The sequence below is a fragment of the Nomascus leucogenys genome, chromosome 22a (genome assembly GCF_006542625.1).
Source record: "Nomascus leucogenys isolate Asia chromosome 22a, Asia_NLE_v1, whole genome shotgun sequence".
Classification (NCBI taxonomy): Eukaryota; Metazoa; Chordata; class Mammalia; order Primates; family Hylobatidae; genus Nomascus; species Nomascus leucogenys.
In genome coordinates, this window is record NC_044402.1 from 32,857,784 (window position 1) to 32,885,510 (window position 27,727).

Below are 27,727 nucleotides of genomic sequence, written 5' to 3' on the forward strand. Positions count from 1 at the left end.
AGTCTTGCTCTGTTGCCCAGGCTGGAGTGCAGTGGCGCAGTCTCAGCTCACTGCAACCTCCGCCTCCCGGGTTCAAGTTATTCTCCTGCCTCAGCCTCCTGAGTAGCTGGGATTACAGGTGCCTGCCACCATGCCTGGCTAATTTTTTGTATTTTTTTTTTAGTAAAGACGGCGTTTCACCACGTGGCCAGGCTGGTCTCGAACTCCTGACCTTGTGATTTGCCCGCCTTGGCCTCCCAAAGCACTGGGATTACAGGCGTGAGCCACCGTGCCCAGCCTCAACAGTTTATTATAAAGGAGGCTATGTGTTAGATCTGACTCTGCCCAACTGTAGGCTAATGTAAGTATTCTGAGCATGCTGAGGGTAGGAGAGGCTAAGCTATGATGTTTGGTAGGTTAGGTGTATTAAATGTATTTTTTTGACTTACAAAATTTCAACTTATGATGGGTTTATAAGTATGTAACCCCATTGCAGGTCAAGGAGAATCTGTGTATTTAAATTAGAGGGACAAAACACTTTTAGAGCTGGAAGAGACCTTAAGATCACTAGTTCTTTTCCTTTACATAGAGGGTAAACCAAGTATAAGGAAAAGCCACAAGGCAGAAAATTTAAATTCTGAAATTATAAAGCCTCAGACTGAGGATTTTTTTAAATCCCAGAAATAAGGGGTTGAATAAAAGAAGATACAGGGAAAAAATGTTCAGCACTACATAAATACTGTAACCTAACACTATTTTTCTCTATAAATGTTCCTTAATAACTTGATTTCAGGGTGGCCAAAGAAATCTTTAATAATGTATTTGAAAATGAATGCCACTATTAGAAATACGCAAAAACTCACAGATGCAGAGTGATTCCCATGTCTCTTAGCTCCTTCACAGATAGCAGAGGAGAGATTATATCTTGGCCAAATCTGTCATAAATGAGTACCTATTAAAAAAACCATGTGTCATCAATATCAGTGAACAACCAATAGTGAACCTATATTAAGACAATGTTGAAGTAAATTTTATTTTAATAAATCATATATACTGAATTGTTATCCTTGCCTCAATTTAATATTTTCCATCATTATTTACCCAAACGTCCATCCAGGCAGTAATATATTCTTAAAGTATTACTACTCAGGCTAAAATAAATGAATAATTATATCAATTTCTTCTTATAAAATTCTTTTTTCTAGGTTTTAAAAAAATAGAGACTATAGGCCGGGCGCGGTGGCTCACGCTTGTAATCCCAGCACTTTGGGAGGCCGAGGCGGGCGGATCACGAGGTCAGGAGATCGAGACCATGATGAAACCCCATCTCTACTAAAAATACAAAAAATTAGCCGGGTGTGGTGGCGGGCGCCTGTAGTCCCAGCTACTCGGAGAGGCTGAGGCAGGAGAATGGCGTGAACCCGGGAGGCGGAGCTTGCAGTGAGCCGAGATTGCCGCCACTGCACTCCAGCCTGGGTGACAGAGCGAGACTCCGTCTCAAAAAAAAAAAAAAAAAAAAAAAAAAAAAAATAGAGACTATAAAATCCTTAAGCTATAACAAACAACTTTGAACTTAAAGCCAGTTCACATTCATACCCTTATTTTTTTTCCAGTTCACATATATCTTTTCTAAAAACAGATATGTAAAAATTAGCCATTTTCAAAACTAATATATAACAAGTTCCAGGACTACAATAAAAAATTTAGTATTGTAAGCATCTCAGGTTAAAAAGATACTCATTTAAAAAAATTAAGTCCCTGGCTGTGGCACAGTGGCTCACGCCTGTAATCTCAGCACTTTCGGAGGCCAAGGTGGGCAGATCGCTAGGGTCAAGAGATCGAGACCATCCTGGCCAACATGGTGAAACCCTTTCTCTACTAAAAATACAAAAATTAGCTGGGCTTGGTAGCGCGTGCCTGTAATCCCAGCTACTCTGAAGGCTGAGGAAGGAGAATTACTTGAACCCGGGAGGCGGAGGTTGCAGTGAGCCAAGATTGCACCACTACATTCCAGCCTGGCGACAGAGCGAGATTCCATCTCAAAAAAAAAAAAAAAAAAAAAAAATTAAGTCCCTAAAGAGTATTTGATAGACTTAGTCTATCTATCAAATACATTCCTCACATTCTCAAAGTATTAAAACAGATAGCTTTGAGGAGTGGTAAGAACTCCAACTAGGCTTTTTAACTCAAAATTAGTTTCACAGTTAAGACAAATAAAAGATGCTCAACTGGTAAGCATTTTTCACAACTACCTCAATAATCATTTATGGAGTAAGAAATTGCTAATGAGAGAATGAAACATGTTGTTATGAAAACATGTTTTCTTGAATGCCAGGATTTCCTTTAGAGAGGCTAAAAATCTTTCTGCTCTAGTTATAAATGGTTCATGTTGCATCTTTCAAAAATCTTCCCTCTTTTAATCTCAATACATGTGTATTATTAATTTTAATGATATAAAAAGTGATGGGTAGGAAAAGTATCTGACAAAAATTTGTACCCAAGAAATTCTCAAACTATTTCAACCAAAAGCTCAATATTGGTCTTAGAAACAAACAAGTATAGTTTATGCAACAGGCAATAGGAAGATGCCCATAAAGGAACAAGAAGGAGAAAATTAGGGGATACTCTGGAGCTTAAACTATGAAATCAATATAGACAACTTTAACTACTTTTAGAGTTAACCCAAAGGACTTATAAAGACTCAAGAGAGATTTTGAAACACCCTAAATTCTAAACATGTTGATTTGTTCTTAATTTTTAGCAAGAGAGAAATATAAAGAGACTGTTAACCAGTAAGTTTAAACCCAATCAACTATATTATAACTCTGAAGAAAGAGAGTCTGCATGAAGTTTAAAATGAAGAAGCCTAAAGAATAGGAATTTTTAAAGGCTCTCCAGTATTTCTCAAAGGAAAAGGTTGTAGATTGCTTTCTGGTTCAATTAACAGTTTTATATCTCACAAATTAATAAACTGGTATTACAGTTTACAGATCATTTTCTCATGAGTTTGCTAAAATAATCCAGGCCCTCTGAATGTGACTAACCCCGAGCAAGCTTATAAAATCCAAAATCTGGACTTGAAAAGCTAAGGAACAAAATATAAACCAGGAAAAAGACCTATCGGTGACATCCTACCAAAGAGATCAACTGGACTCTCTAGATGAACATTACTATTTTATCACCTGTCTCACTCCAGAGAATGTCGGTCAAAAAGATTCATATTAAGAGATCATGTTAAATAAGAATAAAACATTCATAACTAATATGTGTTACTTCTTCCATATTACAATAAATTCCCTCCAATTACCACCAATAAGGGCTGAGAAAAACAGAAATCAGTTCCCATTAAGATAAACTCTTACCTTCCATACTGGTTCCCCCGTGCTGTTTTTAATATGAGGCACATTGAAATTCAACATACGCTTCAAAGCCACTGAAAATAAAAAGTTTTATCAAATATTGTCATTTTTAGGATTTTATCTTTCCTCCATCATTATTTACTACCCCAAAGCAAAATATACTAATCAACTCTAGTAAAACTGATTAACCAAATGACTATATGTGTAGCACGAGGGGTCAGATCTTATAAGACTATTCCATCGACAGCTTATTGACATGTATTTGGGAGATTTCCCAAAACACAATAAGCATCTGTCCACAGATGAAATTGTGGGAAATGTTCAGGAAGAACTTGCAATGGCCTCAATATACTGATGCTGTTGCCTGTGTACTGTCTGGCTGAAAGCATAGATTAAGGTAAGTCTTTTTTTTTTTTTAAGTCTGAGTGGTCTAGTGAGAAGGATCAGTCTGTCTTTTTTTTTTTTTTAAGTGTGACTGGTCTAGTGAGAAGGATCAGTCTTTTTTTTTTTCTGAGACAGAGTTTCGCTCTTGTTGCCTAGGCTGGAGTGCAATGGCGTGATCTCGGCTCACCACAACCTCTGCCTCCCAGGTTCAAGCAGTTCTGCTTCAGCCTCCTGAGTAGCTGGGATCACAGGCATGTGCTGCCATGCCCGGCTAATTTTGTATTTTTAGTAGAGATGAAGTTTCTCCATGTCGGTCAAGCTGGTCTAGAACTCCTGACCTCAGCTGATCCACCCGCCTTGGCCTCCCAAAGTGCTGGGATTACAGGCGTGAGCCACCACCACCCGGCCTGGATCAGTCTTTCTAAAAACAAAATTATCCATGGCATATTCAATTGGTTCATATACAAAACCTTCATACAGCAGATCTGTCTATAGTTATGTAAGAGTATATTTTACAACCAATTTATCTTGTCAGATTCACTGAAAAGTTGCTTAAAATTCTATGTCCCTTGGGAAAACAGATTTTCCCATACAGTAGATAACTGATAATTCCAGCTAAGCAAATATACAACATCAAAAATCACAGTTATGGTCTGTTGCAGTATTTTGTGTTATCACTCATCTGTAACAGTGTTACAGAAAATGAAAATCCCTTAATATACTTCTTTGTGAAACTGAAATGGCCAAATATTCAAGAGAGTATACTAGTTATAATTTCTTGATTTAATTTTTATAAAATTAACAGCCTTAAAATCCACTTGGCTGATTGTTAAAAACATTTGCATCAGGCTTTAATACACAATAACCTATACTCCAAAGTCCTACGAGAGAACTATATAATACTAAAATCACCTGAATATCAACTTACAGCACATTCATTCATTCACAAGAAAAACTTCTATTAAATGCTTGTTTGCTGAGGTAGGTATAATGCTGTTAAAACTGCTATCACTGAAGGGATTGTACTTCAGTGATAGATTTGCATACTTATGTGTGTGTACATACTGTTGTGACGAACCCTTATTGCCTCCAGTGGGGATGACACCATGTTTGAGAGGCTTAAGAAGAGACCTGGAGCTAGGAAATGAGACATGGGGTTTTATTGGGGGCAATACACAGAGGAGAGTCCAGTGACAGTAGGCTGGACAAGAGAACTGTATACTCAGTGGCAATGCGCTGGGCAGGAGAACCATAACCGCATGCAAAAAGTGGTTTATATAGCAAAAATGTGGTTTATACAGCATTTTCACTTAACATTTCCCTAACAACCTCCACCTGGCAACCTTCATTCAACCCAAAACTCAGGGCCTTGATCCACTGCATGGCCTATGTTTCACTGGATGGGCTGGGGGCTCAGATGTTCCTCATAGACAAGGAATGATTCTCCAGGTGGGCCATTTTCTGATTCCCTAGCTTGAAACACATATCCAGGTGTGTCTGCAATACAGGGTCATTCTCAGGGCATGCTTAAGTTATTGTTATCAGGTGTATTTACCATACACCTACAGACATAATTTTTGGTAAAATGTTATTACCTAATGTCCAGCCAATAATACACATTACCAATAATATCTACTTCAGAGGCCCACAGGTGTTATATTAAAAATGTATTTTATTTAATGTATTTATAATATTAAATATATTTAATATAACGTAAACAAAAAAATTTAATACTTAAAACTGAAATAACACAGGAGGCATGGAGGGGGTTTCAGGATTAACTCTCCCACTGTGCATTTGCAGAGCTCTTCCTCCACCTCCAGGCAATAAAGACACCACCACCACCCTGGCACTCACACCCAAGAGGGAGGAAACCCTGTTTCTGGGAACAGCTGTTCACACTCTTGAAGCCTAACAACTTGGAAGAACGAAAGCCTGAGCTGCCATGTGAGCCTCAGGTGTTTAGCATGCAGCACAGTTAGGCCTTAGCTAACTGAAAGAGGCCAGTAGCAGCAAATAAGATAATCCTACATTGGCCTTCTCGGCCCAGTCTGAGATTTTCTCCAACTTTGAGCCTTGGCTAACTTATTAAAAGGTATTTTGATACAGTGGATTTGTTAATGGAGTACACGGCCTGTGTCCAGAGTTTACAAGAAAGTAATTTTACTTTTATCAGAGTTTACCCAAGGCTTAAACCATGACTTTAACTGAAATGACAAACCATTTTCCTTATTGACTATAAACATACTATAGGTTGAGCATCCCAGCTCTTAATATCTGAAACCTGAAATGCTCCAAAATCATAATTTTTTAAGCTGGTGCTCGGATTTTCAAATTTGGGATGCTCAACCAGTAATAATGCAAATATTCCAAAATCCAAAACTCTCCTGGTCCCAAGCATTTTGCATAAGGGATACTCAACCTGTATCCATATTCCGAGACTTGGTTAATGTCATTACTTACATACGTATTTACTATTCATTCAACACGTTTAACGAGTGCTCACCACAGGCACTGTAGTTATTGGGGATCTAGCAACTGAACAAAACAGTGAATAAAATCGCCTGTCCTCAAGTAGCTTTCATTCTAATTGGGGGATAAAGAAAATTAAAAAAAAAAGTAAAACATACGGTATGTAGATCATGGTAAGTGCTATGAAGAAATGTAAGACTGGGAAAGGGGAAGATGGAGTTGAGGTGTAATTTTAAACAGAGTAATTGGGGAAGGCCTCCTGAGAAGGTAACATTGGAGTAAAGACCTAAAGGAAGTGAGGGAGTGAGCCATGGAGATTATCTCTGAAACAGTATCCCACAAAGAAGAAACAAATACAAAGGCTCGAAGGTGGGAGCATTCCTGGTGGGTTCAAGGAGACGAAAGAGAAATAGTGAGTGAGGTCCAAAAGCTACATGGGAACCAGATCGTACAAGGCCTTGGAGAACACTGTAAGATCACTTTGGTTTTTATCATGGTTGAAATGGGAAGATGCTGGAAGATTCTGAGCAAACATATGGCATGATCAGTTTGGTACTGTGTGAAAAATAATGAAGGAGAACAGGATTGTAAAAGCAAGGAGACCAAATAGGTTACTGCAGAAATTCATGGTGGATAGGACCTGGGAATAGCAATGACAACAGTCAGATCCTGGATGTATTTTCAGAGTAGAACTGACAAGATTTACTGCAAGATCTTACATGAGACATGAAAGAGACAAGTCAAGAAAACTTCAAGGTTTTTGACCTGAACAACTAAAAGGACGGAACTGCCATTACATGATATGGAGTAGACTGAGTTCAGATGGGAGGGCCAGACTAGGGATATAAACCTGGGAATCATCAACATACAGATAATACTGAAAGCTAAGGCGCTAGATGCTAACACTAATGGGACCCTGCAATGTTGAGAAGCAAGGAAGATGTGCAAGAACCTGTAACGAAGACGCATTCAATGAAGAACAACAGTAACACGGAGCAGGAGGCAACTGATTCTACCTATTGAACTGAAGGTATGGATAGAGGGGACAGTGAACCAGGAAGAAAGGAGACGGCTTGTGGGATGACCTTCAAAAGATCAATGAAGATTTTTCAGGAAGGCAAAGCAAGAAACAGGCATGTTAGTTTACCTTTATCTGACTTTCCTCACCTGTAAAACAGAAATAATACATAATCACCTAATGCAATGCCTAACAATAGTAAATGCTCAATAAATGCCATCTATTATCTCATCCACCCAAATATTCTAGTATCTAGAATATTTGAGGATTGTGAGTTATCTCCCAAAACATTCTCAATATGCATGAGGGAAACAGCTAATTCTGCATTATAATATATATATACAAGGATTTACCTTCCTCTGAAAATAAGGCAGAATTCAATGACAGTAAAAATTTGATAAAAAATAGATCTAGCACTATGTAGTAATTCTGTAAAATCTTACTATGTTTATTTCTGCAGAAATACAAACGATTAGATTTTAATGATCTACAAAATTTCTGCACACAAGTTTACTGCCATGCAAATTTACTTTTCAAAAAGCTCTCTTGTATTGGTACAGTTTCACTGACACGTTATTTTAATATGTAGTATAGTCATCAGAAACACAGTATTAAAACAAATGGAGCTTCCATTTGTTTAAACAGATACAATGAATAGCAGGTATGCCCCAAATCTTATTTGAACTTCCCTATATTTAGTTATGTCTGACTTCACCTGATAGGTTATACTAAATTATTTACTGGGAAGAGCAGAACGCAACTATCTTTTGTGTGCCATTACTAGATTGAAGCCTATCACTTTTTCTTTAAATGCTAAAGGAAGGAATCAAGTACAGCCCAAATCCCTTCTGTAGGTCATATGAATTATAAATTTATTTTCCTATTCATATTTATATCCAACAGAGCATAATTTCAGGAAACAGAATTCCAAGTATGCACATTCTTGATGCCTTATTTCTATTAGCTCCTCAGAATAAATTGCTTGAAAACTTTTAAGACAACTAGTTAACAAGTATAAACCTTTAGTTTGTAGCTAACAGGTATAAACCAAGTTGTCATGAGAAGTTTTCAAATAAGGCAAAACTAATTTCTAAGACGGAAAAAAACCCAAAACTCAAGAGAAGAATATGTACCTTTTTACATTTCTCTGCATAAATAGAAGCCATATAAACATGCTCTATTGAAGATAAAATATTATTTTAAAACAATGTGTCAAACAATTAAAATGAGAAAGCTATTAATTCATTTGTTTTGCCATTCTTCAATGCCTTCCAGCAAGCTGAAGGAGAAAATGTTTATCACCAGGCATTTTTCTGCAGGTACCCCCAAAAGACTGGTCCGAAGTAGAGAAGTGGCGCAAAGCAAGTCGCTGTGAAAATACCTAAATTCTATAATTCTGAGTGTCAGAAAACGGGAGTTCTCTTAAAAATCAAAACCAGGAGAAATGAACCACGCGCAGAAACAAACTCGGAGACCTCACAGGTGGCAACATAGATAAGAAGCTATCAGCTGCTAGATCTTGTTGTGATGGGCTTCTGATGCCCACTAGGAAGGAGACAAGAGCAGGGACGTAGCAATCCGCCCACCGCCGAAGCTCCTTCTCCTGCACCACAGGAGGAACCGAGTCCTCAAGCTAATGGCATCTTCTCCCCAAAAACTCAAAGGGGAGGGGCTCTTGATGTTCTAGGGACTGGATTAAACTCCCGGAGATCGGTCTCTGAGCTGCAGGCACCACGACCGAGTGAGGGCGACAAGCAGAGGAGAAGGATGTCGTCGGGACAGTCACGAAGCTTCAAGAAGAGAATAAGTCAGTACCTGTCTGTCTTTCCCGAATACTGGCTGCTGCTGCTGCTGCTGTCGCTGCCGCCGCCGCCGCCGCCATCTTGGCTCCCACGAGCCACTGCCCGGCTGGCGAGCGGAGCGGGGGGATGACGTGGCTGCCCTTACCGCCCCGGAAGCAAAGCCCGGAAGGGCGGGGCCAAAGGGTGTTCCTGAGGGCCGGACCCCACCTCCTCCAGGAAGACCTCCACTCTCGGTAGAACTGGGAGACCCGGTGCAGGTTAACTCAGTGGCCCGTAATGTTGGGCGAATACTAAGAGTTTTTATCCTACCAAATCAAGCCACACTCTCTCAAATGGTAGCAACATTAAATTGAACTGTTAGGGTAGGAGCGTGTAGTGCTAAGAACCTAATTACTTAACTGTTGGCTTGGTGGCTTACAGAGCACTTAAGGGGTGATAATACTCTAGGAGTACAAGGACCACAGGACGGAAGTAAATGAAGCTCCTGAAACACAGGCAACATTTTAACGTTAGCTCTCGTTTCTCAGTGCAGCAGGAGTCTCTTCCTTTTGCTCCTTTTTCCAGAGAAACGGAAAGCATTGGAGCATTACTCTAATCTGGCATATTTCTCAGTCGCATCTCTTTTTCTCCTCTTTCCTTGTAGTAATTGCAAAATCACATTGCCGTGGGAAGGAAGTCAAGCAGTAGTGGGGTGTGTGTGGGTGTGTGTTGCCCAGGCTGGAGTGCGCAATCCAGGATGACTGCAGCCTCAAAATTGTGACGGTCAAACGATGCTCCTGCTTCAGTCTCCCAAGTAGCTAGGGACTACAAGGGCACACCATCAGGCCAGGCTGATGTGCTGGTTTTTTGTTGTTTTGTTTTTGAGATAGTATCTCACTCTGTCTGTCACTCAGGCTGGAGTGCAGTGGTAGAATCTCGGCTCACTGTAGTCTCGACCTCCCGGACTCAAGCGATCCTCCCAAAGTATCCTTCTACCTCAGTCGGCCCACTAGTTGGGACTATAGGCAGGAGTCACCATGCCTGGCTAAATTTTTTTTTTTGTAGAGATGGGGATTCACCATGTTGGCCAGGCTGGTCTTGTGCTGGCGGTTTAATGTACACTTGAAGCCACGTGACCGCAAAATTTATGGGATAGATGATTTCTAACTTAATCCATAGATTTTACTGTATGACCAAAATGGATACACAATAACAGCTCATTTCCCCAGAGTTCACTGATGACACTTCATTATGAAGTTGGACCAAATTCTGAAATGAAATCACTCTGTGCCTCAAAAGCTTAACTTTCAAAATTACATAAATGAAATGGTTAGCCTAACGATTATATAAAATTGTTTTATAGTGTGAAACACTGGCCTTTTTCATTAATAAAAACTTTATTTTTGTGACATTTAAAACAGGTTATCTTATTTTTAATGCCATTAGGAAACATCCTAGCATTGAATCTAGTCTTTACCTTTTAAGAATTACATAATCTCTGCAGGGTGCGGTGGCTCACGCCTGTAATCCCAGCACTTTGGGAGGTGGAGGTGGGCAGATCACCTGAGGTCAAGAGTTCGAGACCAGCCTGGCCAACATGGTGAAACCCGGTCTCTACTAAAAATACAAAATTAGCCGGGCGTGGTGGTGGGCACCTTTAATCCCAGCTACTGGGGAGGCTGAGGCAGGGAGAACTGCTTGAAACTGGGAGGCGGAGGATGCAGTGAGCCGAGATTGCACCACTGCACTGCAGCCTGGGTGACTGAGATTGTCTCAAAAAAGAAAAAAAAAAATTATGTAATCTCATTTTTATAGCTAATTGGCACATTCATTAAGAAATTAACTGGAATACGTGTGTTTCTTCAGTACTAATATTTTGAAGGAATCTTCAATGATCCAGGTGTGTTCCAACTAAACGAATTATTTCTGCCCTATGGGAAAGTTTTACTGCATTCTACAGTCTATGAAATATAAAATATCTGAGAGCCCAATTTTGCTCATTTGGGTACTTCCACTTTCAAATGCAAATCCATCATTGAGCCACTTCAGTTCCATCACAGAGTCCCTCCCAAGACTGAGTCGTGTTAAAACCACTATGACAATTTTAAAATTGATGTACACTGCATATATATGAAATGATAAAAACTCCTGACCGAGTGCACACAGTGTGGGCAATAAATTTATAGAAAAATACACCCCACAGAACAGCAACCGTAGACAAATAGCCCTTGTAAGGCTGAGACTGAATAAGGTATTTGTTTCATTAGAATCAAAGACTGAAAATAATCTATGGCTACAGATTGTTCATTAACCTAATTTACTATAGCCATTTATCTGAGTCCATATTTTTTTTGGCTTAAATAATTTATTCTGGTAAGCTATTTTACATTAGAGGATACATAGTTTTAACATAGATTCCCTCATTTCTATAGGTTCCTGGGTGTCAGACACTAACTGCTTGCTTTTAGGAGCTCTCAAATGTGGAGAGTAAAGGAATCTTGTATCTTTCAGTTTCGTCACAATCTTAATCTTGTTAAATCCCGATAAATTACTTAGTTTAAATAGGCAGTTTACCTTTAGTGGCATAAACACATTTATTTATTTATAAAACCTTGTTATAAATGTCATGCTTTTTGGTTAATCTGGCAGTCTTTAAAAGGGGGGGGGGAAATAGGCTGACATATAAACGATCATCTAGCATAATACCTGGCATAGTGTAGGTAATGGGATATGTTTATGAATTAGAAAAGATAATGGTCAAAATCAGAACTTGAAAACTGAGTCTCTTCAAGACAATCCAAATTTTCCTAAACCACAGATAATATACATTCAAGTAATTAATCATTAAATGTGTTATGTTTTGTATTGCATTACTTGAAGCATGAAACTTTGTATTGCATTACTTGAACCACAAAAACTAGTTTAATAGCTTATTTTAAAGTAACTGCAGTACATGATAATCACTATATAAAAGAATTACATGTTTATAATGTAATGATTTTGTTCTGATCATTTTCTTATAATGACTGAATGCTAAAGGCACAGTCACTGAAAAAACTTACCTAATATACTCCCCTTGACTTAGTATTTAGCACTGAATACAAAAGTTCCAATAGCTTCCATATAATTAGGGGAAAAATTTACAAATGCATAAAATAGAAACCAAGGTGAATTCTCATGCTGGTAATCAATTAAAGGCTTTTTACTTAACCCAAACAAAAAAAGTCACTTCCTCAAATTATAGAAATGAAAAATTACAAAGTATAAAATTATAAGTTTCTGGTGAGATATTTTAAAGAATATCTTGAATAGTAGAGAACTGTATAAAAGGTGTTAAAGTTTCCATATTGGAAACTGTTTAAAAACAATGAATATCAAACTAACCAAAACCATTAACAGTAGATGCATTATACATCAATTTACAGTTTTCCTCAACATTGAGAGAAAGAGAAAACAGCCTTAAAATATACAACATTTAGGCAATTGCAATATTTAAGAAATATATATACACATTTATAAAGATTTATAGCATAATTCTTTTTAAAAATCGAATCTAAGAATTATGCATTGGTTATAAAATTAATAAGAACAATTATAATACCAACCATTTGACAAAATGACACTGCAGAAAATAAATAACCTACAGGTTTCTCTGATATTCCTTGACCATACAGATTAATCTGAAAATCCTAATAATGGAACATCCTTCAAACTAGAAAACATTTTGCAAAATAAATATTTATGCTTCACTTTAAAACATGAATATCCTAAATTATTTACACCATCTTATCACTAAGGCCCTGTCTATATATAAAATAAGTCAAATGAGGAATTGAAATACTGTTTTTAATTGTAGCTAACCCAAGTACACTGCCTCTCCACCTGCCACCCCCACCCCAACAAAGTATGTGTGTGTGACTTATCAGCTTTAATTTCTATCCTAGGGGAAATTAATTACAACTAAAAACCAGAAAATAGCTTTAACTAGGTTTTATTGGTTTGTATTGGTTTTTAACTGTAATAAAAATAAGGTGGATAAAGAAACAAATACCTTTTTATCAACATATTTGGAATAAAAACTGTATGGTGAGTTTGGGGTTGATATTAGCTATTCAAACTCTCTGATAATTGATCTTTCAATTACTATTGGTAAGACAAAAAAATTCAACCAAAGCCAAAGAAATGTCTTGTTTAATGTTCTTAAATATTTCAAGTTAAACTAATTTGCTAGGTATGTTAGTGTACAGATTGAAAAAGACATGAGGGAACAAAGAAAAGTACACTAGAATTATGTTTTAGTTTTCCTTTGGTATTAAGAGATATATTATCTCTTTCAAATCTATTCTGTTACTTTTCTTAAAAAATATCAATAATTTAATGATTTTTCTTAAGAAGGGTGAGAATACAACAACAACTGACACCTGCTTTGTGTATTAAGAAAAATATGGTTAAAACATTTTACTTCCCATAATGATTTACCTGTCATAATGATTTACTTTCATGGAAAACTGAACCATTATATCATTTAAATATGATAATAGATTAAGGACATCAGACTTTGTTTTCCAATTTTTTCTTTTGTGGGAGTATAAATATGGGGACATGACTATGGGACTATATATTTTCACATTGTTAGCACATTGTTAGTACAGTTACTTTTAGGTATTGTCTTTTAGTAGCATTATTAAAGTTAAAAAATAAAGGAAACAGAAGTAAAGAGTTTATAGAAGGATACACAGAAACACGGTACTTATCTCTGAGTGGTGACATTAGAATGGGTTTTTCATTCTATCCTTTTTACTTTATTTATACATTGCTTATATAACAGGTATCATTCAAGAGCAATGAAGATAACTGTATAATGCTATGGCGTCAACTTACCTTAGCATACAACCATCTTGATAATAAATAATGGTCAAATGGCCAAACCTACCAATCCACAGAGATCATTTAAATACCTAAAATGATTATGGATCAGACATATAGAATACCAAACATAGAATACAAAAAACAACAACAACAACAACAACAACAACAACAACAATTTCCCATGATTAAAGCCAAGGCTTTAAAAAAGACACACTTTCTTAGGTATTTTCAACTAAATGTTATCCACCTCAAAAGTGTTTAAGCTCATGGATTGTCCATAGATTCCAGAAAATTTGTGCAATTCTGTTTTTTTTTTTTTTTTTTTTTTTTGAGATGGAGTCTCGCTACATTGCCCAGGCTGGCTGAGCATCTCAATTCTCCCACCTCAGCCTCCCTTATAACTGAGATTACAGGCACATGTGCCCAGCTTAATTCTGCTTTTTATATAATACTTCCCACTAGGCATAATCTAATTGCAGTGTGGGTCATCTTAATATAAATCAGTAATCTAAAAACATTTTAAACAACTAATTTGGTGACATCCTAGAAAAGTATGCATAGTAACACAAATCCCAGAATATATGCCTCTGATTTATATAACAAAATTTAACCAATTAGCTTTTCTATTTAATGCTTTAAAATAAAATGAGGAATAATTTGAAAATTGAATAAACCTAGAAAAATTGTGGCATTCTTTTTTTTTTTTTTTTTTTTTTGAGACGGAGTCTCACTCTGTCGCCCAGGCTGGAGTGCAGTGGCGCAATCTCGGCTCACTGCAAGCTCCGCCTCCTGGGTTCACGCCACTCTCCTGCCTCAGCCTCTCCGAGTAGCTGGGACTACAGGTGCCCGCCACCACGCCCGGCTAATTTTTTTTTTGTATTTTTAGTAGAGATGGGGTTTCACCATGGTCTCGATCTCCTGACCCTGTGATCCACCCACCTTGGCCTCCCAAAGTGCTGGGATTACAAGCGTGAGCCACCGCGCCTGGCCGAAAAATTGTGGCATTCTATATGTAATCCTAATTTACAAAAAATGTGAGTAAAACAGTTTTTACTTTTATTAACCATGCTACTATACCTAAATAAAATCCATACAACCATTTTGAGAGTATTTATATTGAGGTTTATGAAGTATGTATATCAAGAAAATGAGAAATTATCACCTATTTTGACTAGTATGCTTTAACAAAAAAAAATTTTTTTTAGCCTAAGTGGCTATAATATTCCTTTATATTCGTATCATAAATTTTATTAGGCCAAGAAGCTAACCAGTTTGTTCAAAGTGATGATGAAAAGGTTAGTGAAATAAAAGAGAGTTGTCAATAGCAGCTTTTAAAGAAGCTTCTCTTTGTTCAAGGAAACATTTTAATGTCCAATGTAATGAGAACTTTCTTCCTTTTCTAGTCTTAGAGTGTTTCTTATAGTGAAGTCCATATTTTCTTGAAACTCTTTATATGTATTGGTGATGGGAATTGCTAAACAGTTATTACACTTGTTTCCAACAGGAAAATCCACATGCAGACACTCAATTGAAGGAGTGGGTTTAAATCCAGCTGGAGGAATGGAACTGCAACCAGTTGCAAAAATAAGAATGTCTTCCATTGTTGTTGTAGATTTACCATCTGAAAAAATTTACCAATAAAAGAGAAAAAGAAACAAAAGTAAATCCATGTTATATATTGCTATCATCATAGATTTTTCTCCAAATAGACTTGGAATACTGAAAGGCATAGACTCCCACATTTGTTTTGGGCAAACTAAATCACAAAGTCAGGTGTAGTAACTGGCAAACAGTACATAAATGAATCTCAAAGTAGAAGGACTAATACAATCGTTTAGTACAACTACTTATTGTATATAACAAATACAGACAGAAAAACTAAATGGTAAAAAACCAAAAAACTAGCTAAACAAAATTTCAACTATAAGTTAACTTCTTCTCCACTCTATCAGGCAGAATGATTTTACGCTGCTAATGCTCAATGATAAATATCATTGTTACAGCCCTGACCAGTGGATGAAGAATAATTTAGTTTAACTTCAAATTGAAAATGATGAAATAGATTATTAGGATTAAGACTGTTCTATGCGGTGACAATAATGTTTTCTAGAAAGAATGCCTTTCACCTCAACTTATCTAGAGAAAAAAAATACAAAATATAAATTTACTCTGTAACCTTTTCTCATCATTTTTAACTCAGTCATATAAACTTGCTTTGAAATAACTTTCTTTTGTAAATATGAAGTTAGCATCTTAATACCAAAAGGCAAAACATACACACACAAAACCCCCAACAAATATGCTGAAACAAATATTCTGATATCGTTAAAAGTAAAATAAAATATCCACATACCTTCAACAGCCTGTAAGTAACTGTTCCAAAACCCCAAAGCTTTTACATCAGGTAATGTGTGTACTGTAAAAAGCTCACTTAGGATTTTTGCAGAAAGACTCTCAGGTTTGTGACACAGGATGCTACAAAATGCTTCTGGATAAGCCTGAATTTTCTCCAAAACACCAAGGGTTTTCAGACCCTGCTTAAAACTTAAGAGAAGAAAAATAATGAGCCAACATTCATACATGTGTGTTTGGTATTATATTAGGGGATATTTCCAGCTAATTTATCTGGCATTTTTTCAAAACAGCTAATGATTTTTAAAAAACAACCAAAAAACCCTCACAGGAGACAGTCACATTTTCAGATGTGAGGAAAAAGAGAAGATACAGATATACTATACATGATACTTTCGAATCCATAACAAGCAAATACATTAATATCAAATGAATATTTTATGTAACTACATTATTTGGCTTTATAGTTTCAAAACTAACAAGTTTTTATTAGTAGGAAAGACATCAAAATCTGAAGTGTTTTACACTTCAAAGCTAATAATTATAAAAATAAAGTTTCCCAGATAGTACCAAGAGTGATAAATCTTCATTACATAAAAATTTAAAACCCATGTATTGCTAAAAAGACAGATATTTTGTATGACAGAAAATTAATTTTATGCAAAGAATACAAATTCTTCTGAAAGATCAATAATAGGGGAAATGAACAAAAAATATATGGTTAACAAAAGAAATGCAAGTAACAACTGAATATTTTAAAATGCACATTTTCATTAATAAGCAAAGAACAAACATACCATTTTTGCCTGATTTTCTAAATTGCCTATTCACCTCCTCAGATACTCTTTTGTATGTGAGTGGGACATGAGTTTTAGAGTGCCAGGATGTTATGGCTTCAATGTCTCCTTTGAAACTCATGTTGAAATTTAATGGCCAGGATAACAGCATTCGGAGAGAGGGTCCTTAAGAGGTGATTAGGTCACAAGGGCTCTGCCCTCATGAATGGATTAATATCATTATTGTGGGAGTGAGCTCCTGAATAAAAGGGTGAGTTCAGCCTGATTTCCAGGGCACATCTATGGGTTGAGTGCTCACTTGCTCTTCCACAATGCTATGACACAGCAAGACAGCTCTCACCAGATGCTGAGCAGATACTGGCACTATGCCTTTGGACTTCCCAGCCTCCAGAACTGTGAGAAATGAGTTTCTTTTCTTTATAAATTACCAAGTCTCAGGTATTGTTATAGCAATATAAAAAGAACTAAAAACACACATATGTTTATCTGTTATCATTAAAAAGAAAAACAAATAATAAAAGAATAAACCACAAAAAAGTTGCCAAAATCGTTACTTCATAAAGGGTTGAATGGTGGACATAGTAAGGATGAAACCTATACTTCTTTGAATATACTTTCAATATATTCTTATTACACATTTGATTTTGGAACTATACAAAACATTTTATATAATTTTAAAATAAAATGAAATGTTAATAAAAATCACTAAAAATAAAAAATGAAAATGCAATTTATGCTCAATTTTTAGCCACACAGAAAATATTCCAATGACTTATAAGCACAACAATTTGATAATGTTAGTATTGTTATTCTGAGACTATTGGTTATGAAATGCGGAATAAATCACATGAATAGTTGCTTCATACTCAAATTCTCCAGTGTCATTAAGAACTGGAATTCTCAACACAGGACAAAGAAAATGTTAAGTAAAAATCATGCAATAGGGAATCTGAGTTAGAATTATCAGGACACGCTCATAATGTATCTTTAAAAAAAGTCTGATTTTTTTAAAAAAACAAAATAGATTAAAATAGATTTAAAAACCCTTGATTTTCTAATTTGGGTTCAATGAAAAGGCCTAGATACCATGACCAACCCAGCAAAACTAAGAATCTCTAGCATCCAGACGGTGGTTGTGAATTACCCATTTCCCATTAAAAATAACATAGGTTCGTTAGGCTAAAATGTACAAAATGAGTCTGAAACACCTTGTGATACCATATAGCAAAAAAAGCTTACAAAGACCATTAAGGCTCACATCAAAAGAATTAAAAACAACAATAATATAAAGAGACTTATACTGGTCCAAGACATATAAACTTCAGTAATAATAGGAACTATAAAGATTTTAAACACATCAAATATATTTAAATCTATGGATTAATGATACTACTTTTTTTAAATGAATTTATCAGGTTTGAGATGATATCTGGTATCAGCTTTAAAATAATACTGGAGTCAATAACAAGGGTAGCATATAGATGAACAAGACAGGCACAGGTTAGTAAGTGTTAGATCTGGATGGTGATTACAGACTACTTTCATATGTGTATTTCCATTATTTAAAAAAATTGTAAGAGTGTAAGGAGATACATAAGTTGTCTAACTTAGACCAGTGTTCTAAACTAAAGGACAGCAGGAATCATATATACTTTGTTAATCAAAGAATGGTCAATATATGTATTACCCAGCAGATAAAAGGTACTCAATGAATAGTTATTAAATGAATGCACAGAGACAGAATAGTTGGCTCATGTGGTAAGAGTTTTAAAAAGAGTGTTTTTTAGAAAAAAATTATAATCTGAAGTAGTGGTTATTTCTATGAAAGCATCATACATTTACACAATTCTTTTTTAATTTTTTTGAGAGGGAATCTTGCTCTGTCACCCAGGCTGGAGTGCAGTGGCATGATCTTGGCTCACTGCAACCTCTGCCTCTTGGGTTCAAGCAATTCTCCTGCCTCAGCCTCCCAAGTAGCTGAGATTACAGGCACCCACCACCACGCCTGGCTAATTTTTGTATTTTAGTAGAGACAGGGTTTCACCATGTTGGTCGGGCTGGTCTCGAACTCCTGACCTCAAATGATCTGCTGCCCCAGCCTCCCAAAGTGCTGGGATTACAGGCGTGAGTGAGCCACCATGCCCGACCTACACAATGCTTATTAAATGATCAGAACAGTAATCATCCTAAAAAGGCTTAAGTTATTATTTAAAAATAGCATTTAAATTTTTTTCTGAGAAAAACATCTCACTTATTACCAAATATATCTCACATTACAAGATAATTAACCACTTTAAACATGTAATTTGAAAGAGCCATATATTAATAGAAACAACTTACCTTTCAAAGGGTATGTGGACTCTCTGAATTACATGGTAGACAAGTATGTCTTTTACTAACATATATTTATCACTTAATGTCGTTATAAGTCTGAGACATCCAATTAACTCAAAGTAGTTATAGCATTCATTTATTATTGACTTTAAGTCAGCTACAGTTGTTGCAGTATTTATCTGTAATGAAGGAGAAAATACAGCCACTTTACCCATTTACTTTTGAGTGACATGCACATTTCAAATGATACTTATTAATTTATATTGAAATTTCTTAGTACATATGGGTGCAGTGAAAGTAAACCAAGAAATATTCTTCTAGAATAAATGTCTGATCATCCAGTTCAACAAATTTGTCTATTTCTGCCTTCAAGAAATCCAGAGTATAATGCCACTTTACTACATGAAACTATTTATAAAAAAGGAAATAACTGACATTGAAAAATTATATAGCACTAGGTAAGACTAGCTACTAGGGAGGCTGAGGTGGGAGGCTTGCTTGAGGCCAGAAGGTCAAGAACATCCTGGGCAACACAGCTAGTCCCCCTCTCTAAAGAAAAAAAAAAAAAAAAGCCCTGGTGTGGGTGGTATACACCTGTAGTCTTAGCTACTCGGGAAGATGAGGTAGAAGGATTCTGAGCCCAGGAGTCGGAGGTTCAGTGAGCTATGATTGCACCAATGTACTCCAGCCTGGGTGACAGACTGAGACCTTATCTCTTAAAAAGAAAAGAAAAAAAAAAAGAGAAAAGTTACCTAGCACTAAATAGGCAAGAAAGATGACCTGAGAATTCATGAAAAAGTATATCAGCTGAGAATTAAAAGATGGACAGAATTTTATCAAGAGTATTTTGGTGAACAGCATAAACAAAGAAATATTTGGCCATTTATGTGCAAGACACTTTCATACAGGTTAGCTCTTAAAGGTACAGATGGAAAAAGCTAAAAATAGGAAACAATCCATTAACAGAAAATTTACTTGCAATTTCCTTTTCCTAAAACATTCTTAGAGGTTTACATGACTTCTTCTCATTCATTCAAAATCTCTGCTGAAATCTCCTAAGTTTTTCATGACTATTCTGCTCAAAATACTATCTTTACACCCTGTCAGAGTAATAATTGGGTATATGTTGCCTCATCCCTGCAAACCCTGAAACCTGAGTTTCAGCTGGGCACATAGCCAAACTTTTGCTGCAGCTAGGTGGGGCTACATGACTGTTCAATGGGATATAAGTAAAAACAACGTGTCAAACTTCCCTGCTCTCAACTTCCACTTTTCTCCTTTAAGAACAAGCTTCAACCACGTGGATGAAGACAATAATGCTAAGTGTTACACGATAATGAGAGGAAGGAACTCAAGTCCTTAGATGGTTTTGTAAATCACAACTGTATCTCGAAAACAGAGGGCCATCTGTATAAAGGGCCACATAGCATTTTATGCTTTTCAAACTATATGGTATCTGTTGCAGCTACTCAACTCTGCCACTGTAGTGTGAAAGCAGTCAGATCAGTAGCAAATGGGCATGGTTGCATTCCAATGTAACTATTTACCAAACAGGCAACAGGCCAGAACTTGACCTACAGGCCATTTTTTGCCAACTCTTACCCTAAAATCTAGACAATGGATTTTACGGAACAGTAAACATCTGCCTTGTTTGAGCCACTGTCTTTCTGGGTCTATGAGTTAGCCTAAAACCTAACTTCTATATACTCCAACACTTATCTATCTCTTTTATTCTGTTGTATGTATGTATATATTTATGTACATATTTATTTATTTGGGATGCAGTCTCGCTCTGTTGCCCATGCTGGAGTGCAGTGGCATGATCCCGGCTCACTGCAACCTCTGCCTCCCGGGTTCAAGCGAGCCTTTCAAGTAGCTGGGACTATAGGCGCGCGCCACCACACTCGGCTAATTTTTTTGTATTTTTAGTAAAGATGGGGTTTCACCATGTTGGCCAGGCTGGTCTCGAACTCCTGACCCCGGTGATCCGCCCGCCTGTTCTCCCAAAGTGTTGGGATTACAGGCGTGAGCCACTGCGCCCGGCCATATTCTGTTTTATTTATTTAGCATTATAATACATTTTACTACGTGATGGCATATTATATTTGTCGTTTATCTTCTGTGTTCTCTCTTAATGTAAATTCCAAGGTAGACACTTTGCTTCACTACTCTATCTTTAGTAACAAAACAGTACAGAATACATAGTATTTCTTAAATAAATGAACAAACACTGGATAAAAAGTTCAGAAACTGGAGTAGACAAAGCCATGAAGAGAGGTGAAGGTCTTAAATGCCCTAATGAAGAACTTCAACTTTGTTCAACAGGCAATGAGAAGCCATTGGGGGATTCCTGAGGAAGAAAGCAATATGGTCAAAACTGTACTTTTGGAAAAATCATCCCAAATAAGAATATTAGAACACATTCTAATTGTCTAAGCCTAGGGAAAATTTGAGTTTGGTAAAACAGGCACACTAGAAACAGGAAGGAAAGGTTGACAATAAGTCAGTCTTAGAGGCAGGTGACTTGACATATAACTGGAAAATGGAGGAGTATGAAAATGACTCTCCAGGACAGCTTGGAAGTAAGAAATCTCTTGGAAAGAAAAGGCAAACAGGTAAAAACAAAACAAAAAAGCCCCACAAAAAAACAAACAAACAAAAAATTCTAGGAAAAATACTATTTTTATCTTAAACATGTTGGACTCAGTGTGCTGGCAAGACCCAGGTCTTATCTGTATACAAAAGTCCGGGGCTCAAAAATACAGGTCTGTAAATCATTCAGAAAGATTACAGGAGAGAAGAAGCTCTCCAAATAGTAAAGAATGAGGAATGTTAAGACAACACTGAAAAATGCTAAGTTTCAGGGGTAAGAAGAAGTAAGAAGCATTAAAGAAGAGAGAATCATCAGAAGTAGGAGGAAGTACAATATTAAATAAAATATTGCAGAGAAATTCTAAGTGGTAATTGCAGAAGTCACAGCAGATGAAGAATTAAAAAAGGCCTTTGGACATGGATATTTAGATCCCTGGATATAAACTATGAACTAGCTAACTTGAGACTGGTGGTAGGGACAGAAGCCTGATTACAAGAAATAAATAGAAAATACGAAGTAGAGACAATGCAGCTTAAATATACTTTATTTTAGTAAAGAGGGCACAAAAAGAAAAACGAAGAATTAAAGGGTCAATTTAAAACATGATGTTAGGATAAGCAGTCTTAGGGCAAATAAACAGAATTGTTGTAATACACTGTAGCAACTCACACTTCAATAGTGCTTACTCTGTGATTTAGAAACTGAGGTTTAGTAAGATTAATATGCCCAAAGTGACACAGCATATAGTAGTTACAAGAGCTGGCATTCAAAGTAAAATCTGACTTCTGAGCCTATGCTTTTTTTTTTTTTTTTTGAGACAGTGTCTCCCTCTGTTGCCCAGGTTGGAGTGCAGTGGTGTGAGCTCGGCTCACTGTAACCTCCGTCTGCTGGGTTCAAGTTATTCTTGTGACTCAGCCTCCAGAGTAGCTGGGATTACTGGCACATGCCACCACGCCTGGCTAAGGCCTATGCTTTTAATCATTAAACAACACTGTCTGTTAATTCAGACAATGGATAGAGTATGCTTAAGTAGGAGGGAGGTTAAGGAAGAAAAGTTAAATGGCTTACATTGTCTCAGTTTTTAAAGCAGTAACATGTTGGCAATGACACTTATATGGCATTATGATAAATGAGTGTTGTACATGTGACATGTTTAGTACAGGACCCATTATAAGTGCTGAATAAATGAACTATTTTTAGGTGGATGCATTAAGTCCTCCCCGATCCCTACCACTTGTTTCCCTTTGGAAGAAATTCAGCCTGGCCTTTCTCTCCATCTATCATTCATACCTCCCTATAGAAGGAAGGAAAAGTATTCTAACTGGTAGGCCAAATCCTTCTTCTCTTCAGATCCATCGGCCTGCATCGAAGTGCACTTTCATCTGCTTTCTAGCATGCAATAGGGAATCTGCCTCACGTTGTCTCTAGCAAGGCAGGCAAATCCATGTATTTCTGAGGAGTATTCACAAGCCATGTTGAACACAGACCAAAATCACATTATCCAACTGGTTTTACCAACATTAAACCTGGCACTTTAATCTCCAGCCATCTGACTTTTTTTTTTTTTTTTTTGAGACGGAGTCTTGCTCTGTCTCCCAGGCTGGAGTGCAGTGGCGTGATCTCGGCTCACTGCAAGCTCCGCCTCCCGGGTTCCCGCCATTCTCCTGCCTCAGCCTCTCCGAGTAGCTGGGACTACAGGCGCCCGCCACCACGCCTGGCTAATTTTTGTTTGTATTTTTAGTAGAGACGGGGTTTCACCGTGGTCTCGATCTGCTGACCTCGTGATCCGCCCGCCTCGGCCTCCCAAAGTGCTGGGATTACAAGCGTGAGCCACCGCGCCCAGCCCATCTGACTTTTAAAACTATCTTTTAACTGGTCCAGAACTCCACTGGTAAACAGAAATATATGTTTACAATCCCTAACTCCTTCATAGATAATATTATTATTTTATTGCAGATCAGTCATTTACATTAAAAGACATCTAGAATGCAGTGTGCATTTTAATAAACAGATACATTTCTTACCCTGATTATAATCTGTGCCACATCAAAGTCTGAAACATCGTCTAAAATTGGCTGGGTATTTTCTGGTCCATAAACAAGGCAGTTAAACAAGGTTTTAGAAAAGAAACCAGGTGAAGGACCACCGTGAACTAAAGAAATGGCAAGCATTTTGCCAGCTTCATAGTAAAGATTCTCTTTCAGAGCTGTAAATACAGATGAAAATATATCAAATACACTTCTATTATTATAACTATCATTTTTAATATATATTAAAAATTAATCCAAAAATCTAAGCATTAAATATAATTCTTAGAAGCTACCATTATGGAGAAAATATAGATCTCACCTAAAATATAAAAAAAGACACATTTTTCTGAATATAAAGTAAAAATCTATTGTAGAAAACATAAAACACAATAAACCTACCATGATAATAACCACTGTAAACACTCTGGTGTACAGTCACACACCATATAAGGATGTTGTGGTCAAGAATGACCAAATACACTAAGGTGGTCCCTAAGATTATAATGAAGCTGAAAAACTCCTATGACCTAGTGATGTTATACTGTCATAGCACAATGCATTACCTTTTGTATATTTAGATATACATATACTTACCATTGTGTTACAATTGTCTACAGTATTCAGTACAGTAACATGTTATACAGGTTTGCAGTCTAGAACCAATAGGCTTTACCATATAGCCTCGGTGTGTAGTAGGCTACACCAACAAGGTTTGCGTAAGTACACTTTATGATCTTTGCACAATGATGAAATTGCGTACTGACACATTTCTCAGAACATATCCCTGTTACTAAGTGACAAATGACTGTATTTGTACCTCTTTGTATATATAAATATAAAAACAGTTTGACTTATGCTTTATCCACTTATTATATTGTAAACTTTTTATCATACTACTCAAAATTACTCAAATCTACAGTTAATAAATGCGTTTAGACTAACTTAGAGATGTACTATAATGCAAACCATCCCCCTATTACTGGCTATCCTGGCTAAGTGACATTTCTAACTATATGAGCCATAATGTTACAGTCAACATACTCACATATTCTTGTTTATATTTATTTGATTAGGATTCCTACATATGGTATTAGTAGGTCAAAGGATAGGAACATTTTTAAGGTTCTTGATCTATACCACTAAATAATCTTTCCCAAAGGCACAAATTTACTCCCAACAGTATATGCTGTCTTACCTTACTGTCAGAGCTTGAATTAAAATTGTCATTTCAAATGTATTAGCAACTTTGATGTGCCAAAACAATCAAGTAAATTTTTCCTTAATTTTTAAATTGTTGAAAGCAACTTATTAATAAGTGACATTAACAATACCTGTGTAATAACCTTACAAGCTACATATTCATAGTCACATTTTACAGATGAAGAAACTGAGATCCCGAGAGAGGAAGTAATTAAGGATGTAAAGAACTAGATGTGTACAAACTTGAATTCAGATTCTGTGATTTAAATTCACATACTCTCCACCATACCAAACCTGCCTTGAGTTAACATTACTATTTGGAAAGATTTTATTTATTTTTACATTTTATTTTAAAGGGAGTTTATAATTAAACTGTGTGAACTATACAGAGTAAAAATGATGCTTTAGGCAATGGTTAGGATGTTTACAGAAAATATAGTAGGAAATTCAAATGAAATTAAATGCCTTCTCATTTTCTTTCGAATTTCCTATTGCAGCAGAAGTAGTATAAAAGCCCCTAAAAGAGAATGCCAGAATTACCCACTGTTTTGAGACGCCTGTTATAATTACCTTAAGTTCTCATCAATAGTAAAGACAGAAAACTATCATATACATAATTGCGCAAAAAAAAAAAAAATTGCCAACAAAAGTATACTGAAAAATTGGTTACATGTGGACCAGGAAACTCTGTTATAAAAACCCTATGTTAACTGCAAATTCCAAATATACAGACAAGAAGAATTCAAATAATCATCCCCATTTGGCCACTCTATTAAAATGAAATTAGAGTGAAGATAAAGTTACACTTAATTATGGATTATTTTAAGGAGAATATTGCTATAAAGAATGTATATTCTTAAATAAAAAATGTTTCACCACAAAATTTACTTTTTAAACTATTCCTCCCCATTCCCACTTTCCTGTGATTCTATCAGTAGTTTATTAACAAAGTGAACAGTATATTTAGAGCACAGGTATTAAATATCAGTTCTAACCAGCTATCTCTCTCTTTTTCTATACATGTGATATTTGGTATATACAACAATAAATAAAATAATTACCTTGAGAATTTAGAGACAAGTTCTTTGACAAGGACCCTTCAAACAATGATGAGTTCTCAAGATGTTGCATTAAGAGACTCAGAAATTCTTGCTTTGATCCAGGATGCTCACTTCCAAAATTATCATTTTCAATAACATAGGCTACTTCAATTGCATATGAAGGATTAAAGTTTCGATTTCTGAATGCATCTAAGGCACTATTCCAGATATTGGCTTTGTTGATATATAATCTTTTAGTTTTTTTTTTAATTTGGAATCCTAACTCTATTAATAGTGTTGATACATTTCTTCTAAATTTGCTGCCTTGCCTATAAAACATGAATTTAAACATAGAGATAAGTACTTTAAAGTACTTTATGTGAAACAGCAGTTATACAGCCAATAAAACAAGACGGGGGGAAAAAAAAGATTAATAGGATATTCTTCCCCAACTCCCACCCAAAATTGTAACAATGGCTGCTACTAGAACCAAAAACAGTTATTTGATAATCTTAGTTTTAAATTCTTCATTCCTCACCCCAATCTTTTACCAAATTAGAATCATGTACAAGAAAGTTGATAGATAATTATCTCAAATTTGACCAACCAGTGAATTCTGGTTTAAGAATCAGAATCTCAGGCTGGGCGCGGTGGCTCATACCTGTAATCCCGGCACTTTGGGAGGCAGAGGCGGGCGGATCACCTGAGGTCATGAGTTCAAGACCAGCATGACCCACAGGGAGAAACCCTGTCTCTACTAAAAATACAAAATAAGCCGGGCGTGGTGGCGTATGCCTGTAATCCCAGCTACTCGGGAGGCTGAGGCAGGAGAATCGCTTGAACCTGGGAAGTGGAGGTTGCGTTGAGCTGAGATCGCGCCATTGCACTCTAGCCTGGGCAACAAGAGCGAAACTCCGTCTCATAAATGAATGAATGAATGAATGAATGAAGCAATCTCAAACTCTCACCTTCCTGGCAATGGCTATAATTAACTTTCTTAATTGTAGTTTACTTCACATTTACTATGTCCTTTTTTTAAAAAAAGCAAATGTAATCTCTGCTTACTATATAAGAAAATGTCTTTGAGAGATTACACAATATATTTTAAATCATAAAGTCATAATTAACAGTAGAGCTAATACTATAAACAGAATTCACAATTCCTAAAATAGTACCTTTTAGTCCAGACCAGTAAGTCACAAAGTGTGGTCCCAGACCAGCAGCAGCAGCAGCAGCAGCATTACCCAAGAACTTGTTAGAAATGTAAATTATTGAGCCCTACAGCGCATCTATAGAATCAGAACCTGTCGGCATGAAGCCCAGCAATCTGTTTTAACAATCCAAGTGACTACATAAACCAGCTCAATCACTCCTTCCCTCAGTTTCTCCATCTGTAACTGGAATTAATGTTCTCAAAAATAATCTTGTTTTGGGCAATGCCCACGGATCATTTTCTGTACCAAGTATGAATCCGTCCCACCCCAAGACGTTACAGTGCCCTAGTGTGGGCCAGGTTTTT

General features: G+C 36.4%; 2 protein-coding genes across 5 annotated transcripts in view; both read right to left on the reverse strand.

Annotated features, from left to right (window-relative positions):
* Positions 1-9,170, reverse strand: part of SCFD1 (sec1 family domain containing 1) — a 109,338-nt gene extending 100,168 nt beyond the window's left edge. For all 3 annotated transcript variants that reach the window (XR_004028055.1, XR_004028056.1, XM_003260713.4), the window contains exons 1-3: positions 9,028-9,170; positions 3,342-3,412; positions 843-931 (exon numbers count right to left, since the gene is read on the reverse strand). Coding sequence is in view for 1 of the 3 variants with exons in the window: in XM_003260713.4 (XP_003260761.1) it covers positions 843-931; positions 3,342-3,412; positions 9,028-9,094 (227 nt within the window). In the remaining 2 variants the exon portion in view is untranslated. The remainder of the gene's footprint in view (positions 1-842; positions 932-3,341; positions 3,413-9,027) is intronic.
* A 5,727-nt stretch (positions 9,171-14,897) lies between these two features.
* G2E3 (G2/M-phase specific E3 ubiquitin protein ligase) overlaps positions 14,898-27,727 on the reverse strand; it is a 58,507-nt gene continuing 45,677 nt past the window's right edge. The window contains exons 11-15 of one of the 2 annotated variants that reach the window (XM_030804225.1): positions 26,230-26,537; positions 23,963-24,144; positions 19,352-19,524; positions 16,216-16,406; positions 14,898-15,483 (exon numbers count right to left, since the gene is read on the reverse strand). In XM_030804225.1, coding sequence (XP_030660085.1) covers positions 15,227-15,483; positions 16,216-16,406; positions 19,352-19,524; positions 23,963-24,144; positions 26,230-26,537 — 1,111 coding nt within the window. In that variant the 3' untranslated portion in view covers positions 14,898-15,226. The remainder of the gene's footprint in view (positions 15,484-16,215; positions 16,407-19,351; positions 19,525-23,962; positions 24,145-26,229; positions 26,538-27,727) is intronic. The other variant, XM_030804226.1, reaches the window with a different exon arrangement.